The sequence below is a fragment of the Nuphar pumila genome, chromosome 7, assembly GCF_984573655.1.
Source record: "Nuphar pumila chromosome 7, dmNupPumi1.hap1.1, whole genome shotgun sequence".
Classification (NCBI taxonomy): Eukaryota; Viridiplantae; Streptophyta; class Magnoliopsida; order Nymphaeales; family Nymphaeaceae; genus Nuphar; species Nuphar pumila.
The window spans coordinates 12,663,082-12,677,118 of NC_143255.1; the positions used below are offsets into that span (position 1 = coordinate 12,663,082).

Below are 14,037 nucleotides of genomic sequence, written 5' to 3' on the forward strand. Positions count from 1 at the left end.
AAATAAAATTTTTCCTGATATTACTCTAAAAAATAGATATTTCTACTATTTTTGCAAAATGTCCCTGCCTTAGTTTTTTTTCCAAAATGGTACTTTAATAGAGGCACAATTGTCGTTTTGCTAAAGAAGCCTTTTTTGAAAAACAGAATCTTATCAACTGTCATACGGACTCGCCAAAGAGGTTGCTGCACTCAACACGAGTGCAGGTCCAGCACCTGCTGTGGAAAAATTCATGTTTTGCTGCACCGAGTGTGGTCAACCTATACCAGGGTTACCTTTGTCCAAAATGGACTCGAACAACTTTGACTGAGTCCATTTTGGTTCTTTTTTTTTAAATTTGGGGGTGGGAGGTTAGGGCACGAATCCTCCTCCTCCCCTCCCCCCGACCCTGACTTCTCTCCTCCTCCTCTTCCGACGGCGGCGACAGCCCGACTCCTCTCATCTTCTTTTGACAGCGATGATGACTTGACTCCTCTCCTCCTCTTTTGACGACAACGATGGTCTCTCTCTCTCTCTCTCTCTCTCTCTTCTTCCTTCTCCTTCCGTGCAAGAGTTGAACTCAGACCTGCTAGGTTCGACTCTGATGAACCCAGGCCTAGGTTCAGCAGGTGTGAACCCAGGCGTGTTGGGAACTTTATTTTTGTATGAATTTTATTTTAATAAAAATTATATATTTTTGTTTCATGAACGAAAATGGCGAATAAAGGGAAAGGGCTCACAAACAAAGAGAAATAAATTGTATTATCCTCATCTCCACATGCAAGTTTTGTGGGTACGGCTAGTGGTAGCGGTAGTGTTGATTTTTGTTCTTCGGCTGCATCATGTGATAATGGGACACTATAGGTACATATGGAGAGACTTAAAAAAGCTGGAGGAGATAGTGAAAATATGAAATTTCGGTACAAGATTTGTGAGAGAGTTTTTGTTGGGTCTTATATAAGATTTAAAGCCCATTTATTAAAGATATCAAGACATGACATTTTAGGATGTAAAAGAGTTAATGAGGCAATGCGGGAATAATACAAAAAAATACAAGATGAATATGAGAAGAGGAGGAGAATGATTGATTCTTGTGCAATCAATGTACCACTTTCAAGTCACTAAGAAGATGTTAAAAAAAAATAGGAGGTAGAAGAACGATACAAGCATCATTCAATACATATAGAAGGGAGGAGATAGATAGAAGGTATTTTTATTCAAGTTTACTTCCATTTAATGCAGCTAGAAATCCTTATTAGGAGGATTTAATTCTTTCACTGACAATTTATAACTTTAGTGGTTATGTACCTCCAAACTAAAAAAACTATGAACGACAATTTTTGCAGAAGAGAGGAAAAATGTTAAGAGGTTGCTCGATATTAAGAAATTTTCATGAGAATAAAATGGAGTTTTTATTGTTTCTGATGGGTGGACGGATATTCAAAGGCATCTACTAATTAATTTCATTGTTTCTTCGCTTAGTGAGTCAGCATTATTGGAAGCAGTTGATGCATCTGGGTAATATAAAAATGTTAAGTATTTGAAGGGGTTGTTTATAGAACTAATAAAAGAAGTGGGTGATGAGAAAATAGGGAAGATCGTTAGAGACAATGCTCCAGTTTGTAAAAGTGCAGCATTGAGTTTGGGAGTGAGTATCCTCACATTTTTTGAACTCTCTGTATAGCACATAACTTGAATCTGACCTTGAAGAGAATCTGCAACCCAAAAGATGAAGAAGATTTGCCTGCATATGCTTTATGTTCATGAAATGAGGAATTAAAAAAAATGTTAAAAAACATTACGAATTTTGTTGTCAACGACCATCATGTTAATGTCATATTTAATAGGCATTCTGATCTAAAATTGGTGAAGGTTGTTGAAACACATTTGGTGTTCATCATTGTGATGGTAAAAAGAACTAAGTAAGTCAAAAATGCTTTGATTAACATGGGGAATGATGATAATTGACATTTTATCATGTTGATGATGTTGCTAAGCCTTAAGAAATTACGAAATGCATTATTGATGATGAGTTTTGAGATAACGTCGTGTACTTTCTTGAGTTTAAGCTATGGTTGTTAGTCGAGGGAGCGGAAGCGATACGGGAAGCGGGAAGCGGGAAGCGAGGCACTTTCAAAATTTTAAGAAGCGGAAAGCGTGGGACTACTTAGAAGCGAGTCACGAACCGTCTCGAAAGCGACCTAGGAAGCGAACCGGAAGCGACCTAGGAAGCGAGGGGGAAGCGAAAAAAGAAAATAAAAAATAAAAAATAAAATGGAAAAAGAGGAAAGCCGAGGGGGAAGCACGCTTCCCATAAAAGGGAAGTGCACTTCCCAAAAACAGGGGATGTTTTCCCACGCATTTCGGAAGCACGGTGTTTCGCGCTTCCCCTACTGTAGGGGCGCTTCCGATAACTTTGGTTTACGCAACCTATTTGAGAGATATTGAGAGAAGTTGACAAGGATGAGCCCATGCTTTACAAAGTTTATAAAATGTGGGATAATATGATTGAAAAAATTCAAGTTGCAGTTTTCAAGTATGACAGAAAAGATCCTACACTTGATGATTCGAATTTTTTTAATTATATATATTCAATTTTAGTGAAAAAATGAGATAAGAGCAATACTCCTTTGCATTGCATGCCACATTCTCTCAATCTTAAATATTATGCAAAGGAAAGTGTTAGTCGTGTTCCTCCAAATCTAGACCCAGAGATATCAAAGCATAGGAATATGTGTATGACAAGACTTTATCGAGAACAACATATTATAAAGCAAGTCACACAAGAGTTTGAAAATTTTTCCTTTGAGAAGTTATATAAATAAGCATTATTAGCAAGAGAGGAGAAGGATATAAATCATATCACGCGGTGGTCAACATATGGATCAAAAATATCTCTTCACTAAGGTCTTGCATTGAGATTGTTATCCCAACCTGCTACATCATTATAGTGTGAAAGAAATTTGAGCACATATGCCCAAATCCATAACATCAAGAGAAACAAATTCACCAGCAAACGTGCAGAGTACTTAGTCTTTGTTCATTCCAATCTTAGATTACTTTCGCAAACCAATGAGGAATACACATATTGTTTTTTAATTTATCTCTTAGTTATTTGAATATTTCTTAGTTTTTTTATTTAAATATGCATGTATTTAACATTTTTAATTTTAATTGTAATACAGACAAGGATCATCGAAATTTTAGGATATAAACCCACAAGAGTGACTTGGAGGGAGAGCATGATTTCACCACTGTAAACATAAACTTAACCGAGCCTACTCTACATTCTTATGATGAACTTGATGTTGAAGCAAAAAATTATTAGGATCATTACCTCATCGTCATATACATTATGTATGATATACTTTTAGTATGCAATTATGCATTGTTTGCTTCTTTTATTAGTATAATTTATTTATTTTTTGTTTGATTGTTTCTTATTTTCTTAATTCACTTAGCGTAGCCATAATATATTTAGGTTGATTTAATTGTGGTGTTATTTTTTATTGGCGAGAAATAACAATTGTAGATTGTTAATTTGATTTATTGCATAAATTTATGCATGATGAATTGATGATACGATAATTGTTTTTATTTCATTAGTGTTAACTTAAAACTGTTAAAAATTATATATATACCTTCCCCGCACACAAGTTTTTTTAAAGTGCCGCATCGCCGCATCTGCACCCGCACCTATGTGACATAGCTTATCAATTTGTTCAAAATGGTCCTTCCATGAGGGCATAACCGCCATTTCATCTACCCTTAATGGTTACCCTCAAAGAATTAAATGACTTATAATCTCAAGGACATTTTGCAAAGGTGAACAAAAAGGAAGGGTTGTTTTTTTGAAATCATATAAGGTAGGGACATTTTTTGCAAAACGCTAATAAGTCGGTTCATTTTGCAAAAAAACCCTTTTGTTTTCTACTCTCTCTCTCTCTCCCTCTCTCTCTCTCTCTCCTTGGTTAGGCCATGGCGGAAGGGACTTACGGTTTTAAAAGAGTCAGTTCTTTCTTATTGACAGACAGGTTTTCACCCATGTGAAATGAGAGCTCCCTAATCTACTAAAAATAGAAAAGGAGGTGCTAATTTGGTAGATTGGCCAAATTTTGGATTTTATCATGATTTATTGTCTTTTTGATTGACCGATTAATTGGTGGATCATTTTGAGCAACATCTGGTTGGTTGGTGTCTTTATTTGCCTCAGATATTTTTTGGGGGGTTTGATGGGTAAAAATGTTAATTTGAGTTGGTTTAATTATTTATGTTATTGTTATGCAATTAGTATGATTACTTTGACGATTTTGGTGTTTTTAGTGATGATGGCAGTGGATTTGGATGGTGGTTATCCATCTATTGGCTGGAAATGCACATTTGGTATTTTCCCATCAACTAATTTGTGGATTTTTTTTTGCTCATTGATCCTGTGTCATGTTTGAGTCGAGTTATTTATGTAATTCTTTGGTTCATGCACTGGTGTTTTAGTGTAGATATCTTTTAGGAGATGCCTATTGTTTCTTGAGTTTGATATCCATCTTTTCATTTGTATGGTGTCCTTCACAAGGATTGTTAGCTGTGATGGTTGCTATCTCCTAATCATTTGATTTTGATTGGTGATTGTTGAATCCTGGGAAGATGCTCCCTCCATTCCTTCTAATTACTCATCTAAGAATGCTTCCCACAATAATTAGTTTTTTGGAGACTTATAAATTTATACATGGGTGTAACTTGTAAGGAAAGGATCTTTGTTATTGTCCCTTGTCAAGGGCCATTCATAACAGATTTGAATCTGAATGCTTGGATTGAAAAAGCTCTTATTGGCCCACTTTTTTTAGGACAAGTCTTAAGGGAGAGTGCTTTTAGGAGGGCATAACTGGAAGGGATTTTCTTTTATCTTTGACTTGAGCCATGCAATGACTGGAGCCTGCATTTTTTCCCTCTTTTGTTCTTGCTATGATTTGTGGGATGTGTCAAAGCAGGATCTGGTGGTCCCAATATTTCTTGAGTCCAACCAATTGAAGACTTTCTGAAGAATGAAAGTAGCCTCAAGGCATATATAGTTTAAATTGTATGTTGTTGGTTATATGTGGAGGTGAAGCAAAGAATCATAAAACTAAGCCCATTTAGTTGGGAAAAACTTGATGTGTACGATGATGATAATTACACGTACAAGAAGGTAAGCAAACATGAACTTGAAACTGCAGGGGGAAGGTGGGGGATTCAAACTTTTTGAAGTAAAAGAAAACCAAAGCATATATAGTAGCCATTCTATGGTTAAGATGCAAGGCACTTTATTTTCAGCTTATTTTTCTTTTTAAATGTGTGTGACACTATATAACAAGACTGAGGCTGATAACATGAAATTGGAAGCTCACCTTGCATCAAATTTATTAACAATTTAAATCTGCATGGTGCACCAGGAAGATATGGGAATCAATATGATTTCTCATCAATGAGTAGCCATCTACATATTCAACATGTCCACAGGGTACCTGCAGAAACTAATTAAGAAAAAGAGGAGGAATCAAAGAGAGGAAGACGATGTTGAAGAAGTAATAGAAGCAAACAGTAGAAAGAAGTATCCAAGCTCACTCCAATCCTGTCACATAGGTGCGGGTGTGGATGCGGCGATGCGGCATTTTAAAAAAACTTGGGTGCGGGGCTGCAGGAGGGTATATATATATAATTGTTAACAGTTTTAAGTTAACACTACATATGTGTGTGTGCATTTATGTATATATATATATAGATAAAACTGGACTTGGTTAAGGTTAACTGAATCGACTTTTGGACAGAAATGGACCTCAATGTGGTTGCCTTCACTTGACACAAAGGAATGGGTGCGGATGCGGTGCCCTGTTAGAAGAATCTGTGTTACATAGCTCCAATCCATTTCCTTTAGTATTTTAAAAACTATAAAGCAATATAAACAAAATATCTTACTCCTTTTACATTCTAATCCAAAATATCTACACAAAAGGTAAAAAAAAACTCCTTTGACAAGGGAGGACTAAAATGTCCCCCTCACAACACTAATTCAGTTCTAGTAACAATAGGATAGACTACTTAAACTATTGATTTTAAGCCTTTGATGAAAACTACTACCATGTTGACATTTTCTATTGTACATAGGATGTTATTACAACTATGATCTTTGGACATACACTATTATGTTTTGTCTCATGTTTTTGTTTTTTGTTATAGTCTACAGTGGTTTTTGTTTTGTGTTTCATTTTTTTTGTTCCTTGCTTGTTCGTCAATGAAGAGAGAAGTCTGTAGTATGATGGTTGTTTTCGGCAGATAAATAAATTTGGGTCTCCAAACAGACGATTCAGTTGACACCTTTTTGTTTGAAACAGGTGCTGGATTGAACTAGATTGAGGCATTTCAATGTTAATCTGGCTCTTTATTTCAGATGGTAATGATTGATTGGTAGTGCATCAAATTGAGTTCAAGGTTGCTTTATGCAGGAATATCTGATCAAGTTGCATAATTCTAAGATGAATAGGCAGATATTCATCTAGCAAACACAATGGGGTGTTTTTTGCACTAGCTCATCGGTAGAGTGCCAAAATTTCTATGGTCATTCGCATGCACAACATTATGTAGCAGTCACAAATTTGTATCCTTTATGTGCTGTAGAGAACAACAAAGTTGTTCTATTTTGTACTTTAAACAATGTTCGGATCCAATCTAGATGCATACCCAGATCCAAATTCAATTCAATATAAACAATCTAGACCATCTTCTATTATATCTGGATCAAAAAACATTTTGAACCAATTAAACATCCACAAGAAATCCATGTTGAATTCTCAAACATATCCAAACAGAAGAATGATAATTCTCATGTGAATTCCATGATAAAACCAAACAAAATGAGAATTCTCAAAAGAAATCATTAAGCACATTCAAGTTACCCAAACAATGGAAATCTAGTGTTGCAATTTCCATTTGTTGTTATCTCTTTGGACAGAGAATTACTTTTCCACGAGAGTTCTCCTCCAAAGTATCCAGATTCCAAACATATCAGAGATATTGTCTTTCTATTAGTACAAAACCAGGAAAAAAACACTAATAAAATATCAATATTTTACCACCATTAACCATCGCCTAACTCTCCTCTGCAGCCATGAAGTTAATATGATCTATCTAGTAGATCACAACTCCCAACAATCCAGGTTATGATCCATCAGTTTCTCCAAGAAGAAATTATGTACTGGTCTAGATGATTCCAACATAATTGATGGCATAGATTTGAACAAAACTAATAAATTCAAAGCAAGACAATTGAGCTTTTTCCTTTCCTTTTCAGTGGCACATGGAGACTCATTGAGTCAGAATCCTGACACCGAAGCAGCTTGGCTCAGATCTCAGCAAAGAAAGAATCATATGTGGAAACTATGGTTTTTGCTTGGGCTCACCCTTGCATATGTATAGCATCAACAAAGTTATAGCTGACTGGGACATGAACAAGTTGCGCTTGGCTCAAAAATCTGATTGAGTAATCACCATTTAAACGGATTGAAATAAGCTTTTCCAAATCTTGACTTTTCAAACTGAATATTGAGAAGAAGGAAAAAAAGAAAAGAGCCCAACTGCCGAATGAAAGCAATAGAACAACAACAGTAAGCATAAACCATGAATTGGACATAATTTAGCAATGAATTTTTATTCATATCCACATCCATCTCTCAAAACAATTCAGGCTACAACACAATAAAAGGTCTACTAGACCTGTTTGCATCTCAAATAACTGAATCTAACAGGAAAGGAGTCTACTTGCCAATGGTAAGTCAAGAGCCAAACTGATTTGGACTTGAAGGCACTAAGTCCACTGAACTAATGCTAAAAAGGTCTTACTGATAAAAACTGTTTAGCAAGAAATCTACCTGCAGGAACCAGTTTTATAGAAAGATCACTAATTCAACTGAAATAAGATCAAAAGTTCATATTGGGACTAAGCATGCAATGAGAACAAAATATAGTTAGGAAACTAGACACAAAAACACTGAAAACTGGTTTCAAGAACCAAAAGAGATTCAGAACGCTCCAGAATGCCTGAACTAGGAAACCCTAATAAAATATTTAGACCACATCTGGATATGGTGAATTGTCCTGCTTGTTGACATTGATTAAATTAGAATAAATTGGGGCGCTCGGTGAACTTAGATCAAGTCATATTAGTATCTTAATTGCTTCAATTGCTGCTTACAACCATAAGTTACCTGCTCAAGGGTTACATAACCAGTAGTTTTTGGCTAGAGTTCAAAGAAGCACAGATATAACTCAGATGTCATGGCATAAGATTTCATCCATCACTTTTACTCACAAAAGATTTCACCTGGTAACCAAAACTAATCACATACTTATCAGAGCACTCGTCTGCCCTTACTTCGGTCAGACGCTTTGTCGAATTGTAGTGTTGTGTCCAGATCAGGTTATAGTACAGCAATTTACAACCTACCTATTGAACAAGGGATGGAACATTGCAACTTAATATGATAACTGATTACCCACCCCCCCCCCCCCAAATATATACAATTAATAACCACCCATACCAACTTAGGTACCCATTAAATCTTTCCTAATCTGACATTAATTTGAGTTATAATTGCTGTATGGCTTACAAATGAATGGTGATGGATGGCCCTTCCTCGATCTGACAGGATTCTTAGAACTGAATTTTCTAGCTCATCCACAAAGAAATGAATGAGTCATGAAAACGAGTCTTAACTACAGAAAAAACAAAAAAAAATGCTAGCGATTTACAAAGAAAAGAGATCGACGATTCCGGTGAAGAAAAACCCTAGAAAGATGATCGATTACGGTTTCTCCCCAAAGAAAAACGGGTAAATCGAAGGAGGGAAGGCTAAAATTAGGGTTTTTATCTAGAAATAAAGAGGGAAGAGGGCAGGGAAGAGAAGCAAAGAAAGGAATTAGGGCTCTGAAGAAACGAACGTATGGGCAATGCGATGCATACCTCAAAATGATTCCGAAATTCGAACTAATACAGACTGATCGTCAATGAGATGAAATTCGCCGATTTTTTCTCCTTTCTATCATCCAAAATGCAACAAACAATTCATCAAAGAGGAAAATGCCATGAAAATCGAAATATATTGGGAAAAAATATCCCACAGAGAGAGAGAGAGAGGGACACACATTGAGATCGAGAGGAGAAATGGAGAGGCCGATGGTTGGGAAATCGGGAAGCCCTAGAAAGCACCCCAAAAGGAGTTTGCGTCCTCTTGAATCTGAATTCCCACCTGGGGTAGGTGGGAATCTAAAAAAGAAGAGTTTGCTGAGAAAATAGAACTCTCAAGACGAGTTCCTGAACGATGCCAAACACGAGAATCATGTGTGGCATGCTTTTATGAGAAACAGAAGTTTCATTTTCCAAGAATTCAAAGGCACCCAAAACATACCCTGATTTTTTTCAGGACAACTGTTGATCACTGAATTTTTTTTTTCTTAAATAATGTAATAACTAAGGACGCTATGTCACGAAACTGCGGCATGGCTTACAAATTGCCCCAATCTTAGTTATATATTACAGATATAGCATTAAAATTTCTTAAGACCAAAATACCCTCAGTCAACCAGGGGTTGTGTGCCTTGATTCTCCACTTGCATTGGAAGGATGTCAACGGGTCGGACCTTTATCGGACGACCCAGATCTGATGCTAATGTGCTGGTTCTGGACCCATGTCCAACTGAACTACCACAAGGAAAAATATAATGGGTCTGATAAGAATTACATAAGCTTGGCCTGGTTTATACTTTGTAAAACAGCATTTTTTATTTACATATTCTTCATTAAAAAATTTCAGATCTTAATCGAAACACAGGTCAGATCCGAGATCAGTATGAAATTTCATAAACCATCCCAGTCTTAATTGAACCTCCTTATTACAAGACCACGATCCTATCAGGTCGAGTGTGGGTCAGGATTAGGTCACACCTAACCCATTGACACATGTAGTCATACTACATACTCATAAAACAGCATTTGGACTGGGCCTTCATTTGGGAGCCTAGGAAAGATACGGACATCAACCTCGATCCAGTTGGACAAAAAAAAACAATGACAGCCCATGACTCGAGCTATTTAGTGTGGATCTAGGTTCACTTTGATGTGTGTCGGTCAATGCTTGGTTAAACCTAGTTCAGTCTAACCGAGTCAGGGTTGCTACAAGGCATGCCAGTTGTGGTTGTGACTAAAAGCAATCGAGCCAATGACTAGGTCGGGCTCAAAATGGGTCTATTCATTTGAGTCGTTCGAGGTCAAAGTAAGACTTAACTCTCAAATAGGTTACACTCAATTTTGAGTTCAAGTTCTTCGTTAAAACAAACATTTACCAACGGGGCTCCGCTTGTTTGGTATGAGCTGTTAGTGCACGTCACCATGTGTTGGGACGTTGCAAGTTCAAAACCCAATGGTATGTTGTGTAACTGGTAGGGGTCTTACTAACACCAGCTTGCCAATAAAAATAAAACATTTAAAGAAAATAAGTTCATGCTCTAATTTGCTCTTGAGTTATGTCCATGCATTTTTTTTTTCTTAGCTAGGCCAAACGGAAAACACCTTCAATCACACATTGGCAAGCAGCAGGTTGGTAAAACCCTTGAGGTCCTCCTGTCCACTGAGGAGTACACCCTTGATCCCCCCTAGCTTTTGAAAAGAGAGGATCATGTGTAAATTGTGCACTTTAAGCGCGTTGTTGTACCCAATCTTCGATCTTCGCCTAATCACCCACCATCTATGGGACAGCCTGTGAGCTGCAGGACCCAACATCAGATAGTGGGTGATTAGGTACAGCAGCACACTTAAAGTATGCAATCACATTGCACCTGATCTCAATTAATTTTCGAACCACAGTCTTTTCTTAATCCATAGTCACCCCTATCCAGTCTTTACTGCACCTGAGCCCTTGCTACTCTTAAAGAGAAATTGTACAAAAAATAGCTTGTCTTGTGTCCTTTTAACCGTGTCCACGTGGCACAACAGATGACTGTTGGGAATCATGTTTGCATCATAGAACCTTACTTTCATAAGTGATGCAAAGGTTGTGTTCTTAATAGTATGTTGCAGTAAAAACCCTATCAGCTTGACATGAGCATTTTATATTAAACGAGCTGCATCTCATAGCCTTGCCTAGGCTCATAAAGATAAATTATAGATATTTTACAAGATATCTGTCACATGATTTGGACGGAGAAAATCCTTTTCTTCTATTGTATCTTATTTGTCTTTTTAAGTCTCATGTTGTATCTTCATAAATTCTTACAATATCAAGGGTAAGCGTGCATATATATATATATATATATATATATATATAGTCACTAACAGATGATGACTGAAAATATGAGAACTAATGTGTGAATCATGATTTTTATTATTTTTTTGTTCTTTTCTCTTGAAGCTAACTGTATGGATGTGGTTTACATGCTTGGTTTTATAAGAACTAGCTCTTGAATCATCCGGTTTTGATACATAAATGAGATTTTTTAAAGGCTTTAAAATCAATGGCTCATAATCTTCATAAATATTCAAACATTCAAAAAATTCACTTTTTTATTGAAAATACTAAATCCAATTGTTGATTCCTAGCAAATTCACCATGCCAAAGGCATTCACATGGTTGGATTTACCAAAAAAAAGTGTGGGTAATGCGCTATATATATTGGCAATGGGGATGACTAAAACAACCAGCAAAGATATGACATATTTGAAACAATATGATGTTTCAAGGGCAATCTTTGTTTTGATGGAAAAAGAAAAAGTCAAAACAATATTTAAACAAAACAACAAAAGATGGTTTGTGATTTTGGTTTTGAAAAATAAAAGAAATTTCTAATATCAAAAAATAGCCATATTTTCAAAAACATCACTACTCTTGATTGAATTTTAATCGCTTCAATTAATTAAATACAAAAAAAAAATGTTTCTAGATATCACATCCAATTGTGAAAATATGATAATCTAATTCATAATTGTTAGATTAATTAAATAAGATATGAAAGCTGTGAATTGGCTTCTCCATAATCTTTAGCCTATTGCCAAATTGATAAAAAAACAAAATCTTACATGAGAAGGCTTTTTATAAAATGACACATGCGTAGGGCTATACAAGAAACAACAAAGAAGAAGGAAAATTGTTCTTTGTTTTTTGGGGTTGCCAATATTGTTGTGAAAAAGGAAAACAAAGCACACACACACACACACACAAACACATATATATATATATATATATATATATATATAACATACAAGAAAATGACTAATTTTCTCCAAATGCTTCCAATTTGAGAAGCCTCAACAACCACAATTGATTCTCCTAGACTTTTATATTTCATTATGCAGATCTTGTTTACTTGTTAATCATTTTCCACGGGGAGAGAGAGAGAGAATTCAATGAGTCTGGTTTAGGTGGATTTGGAAAGTATGTTGGTTCAACGATGGCTTCAGCACCATTATCAGTCAAATGATACATCAAGACTTTTATATTACAATATGCATATTTTCTTCGGTTGCTCTTTCTTTTCCTAACAGCTTCATTTGCAAATTCCTACCCATTTCCTTCCATCCATACTACATAAATTCTTGCCATTTTCCACATGAGAGAGAGAGAGGGATTGGTTATAATCAGGGGTGTCAACGGGACCGGTTTGGTTTAGGACCGGGGTGGAACCAGACCTGACTCTGATTTTTTGGTATGGTATCGAGTTCAGACCTAGTCTAATCGGATCCATCATAAGAGAAACCATACCCAGACCCGATAAGAACTACATGAACCGGACTCGAGCTATACCCAGTAAAATAATATTTTTTATTAATTTTACATTGAAAATTTGTGGGTCTTAATCGGAACTCAAGTCGGGCCCAAGTCTGGTATAAAATTTCACAAACTATACCCGGTTCCATGTATTAATGAGACCTTCAGGTCTGGACCCGGGTCTTATTCGGGTCTTCATATTTATCACCATAGCTGGACCCTATAGGGTTTTGTACGGGTTAGGTCTGGGTAAATCTGATCCGTTGACGCCCCTCGTTATGAGTGTGGCTTAGGTGGATTTGGAAAAGTATGATTAGAGTTGATTGGGTCTGTTTCTATGCAGCTCTCATTTAAACTTGAACGGATGGAAACTTGATCCAAGAAACCATTGTCGAATCGGTCAACAGGCATTTGTGTGCACACATATATACAAATGTGTACACACGTGCACCTGCCCACATACAGTCAATATTGGTTGGGTAATTTTCAAACATCCATAATTTATTATTTTAATTAATCTTCTCTTTAATTAATCGAACCGGGGCCCTAGTTCACCAGCAGGAGCTGTGGTCCGAGACTGATCGGGATTGCACAAACCAGTTGATGTAACTATCATCATTGATAGCCAAGCTACTGTATATAAAAGAGAAATAATATATACAATGAGAAATCTATACACATAAGTCTAAAGCACAATAAGCAAAATATAATATCAATTAAGTACTTGAAGTTTTGTCAAAACTTTGTAGATTCACTTACAGAAGGCCTTTATAAAATATCATAAAAAGTACATTATGTGGAATGAGATTAAAACCTATCAATGAAATTACCTGGGATGGTAACTGAATCAATTGAATCAGGTCACTTAAGTGCTTGGTTCATTGAAAAAAATAAGTAACTCTTGTTGCTTGAGTTCTTGGTTCATTGAGAAAAATAAGTTAATAGAGTAATTAGATAAGTACTAAAATATATATGAAGATAAAATGTATATTCATATTTCATTATGATATGTGTTTAAAATTTATGATACAAAGATGAGTTCCATGACACTTAATGAGATTATAAGCCAAAGTTGGATAAAGTGTCTAAAGAAGTTTTTACTTTTGACAAAACTCATCAATATGAGTGTGAAGTGTGGGTCGCTTTATATAAGATTTAGGTTGTCTTTGAAGCTGCTTAGAGAAATCATGTTGTGGTGGTCTAACACCCTCTTGCACTTAGGTTTACACCGAGAGCGGCAACTTTAGCTTTTAAGAAAGTGTCATTGTTGCAT

The 14,037-nt window shown here is 36.0% G+C and overlaps 1 protein-coding gene across 7 annotated transcripts in view; it reads right to left on the minus strand.

Moving 5' to 3' along the window:
- The window catches only part of LOC149831176 (U-box domain-containing protein 4-like), a 65,806-nt gene extending 56,475 nt beyond the window's left edge, over positions 1-9,331 (minus strand). For 2 of the 7 annotated variants that reach the window (XM_090013719.1, XM_090013718.1), the window contains exons 1-3: positions 9,151-9,331; positions 8,969-9,044; positions 5,361-5,486 (exon numbers count right to left, since the gene is read on the minus strand). In XM_090013719.1, coding sequence (XP_089869845.1) covers positions 5,361-5,367 — 7 coding nt within the window. In that variant the 5' untranslated portion in view covers positions 5,368-5,486; positions 8,969-9,044; positions 9,151-9,331. Of the gene's footprint in view, positions 1-5,360; positions 5,487-7,409; positions 7,584-8,968; positions 9,045-9,150 lie in introns of those variants that run through there. The other 5 variants (XM_090013717.1, XM_090013716.1, XM_090013720.1 and 2 more) reach the window with 4 other exon arrangements.
- Positions 9,332-14,037: the final 4,706 nt, after the last annotated feature.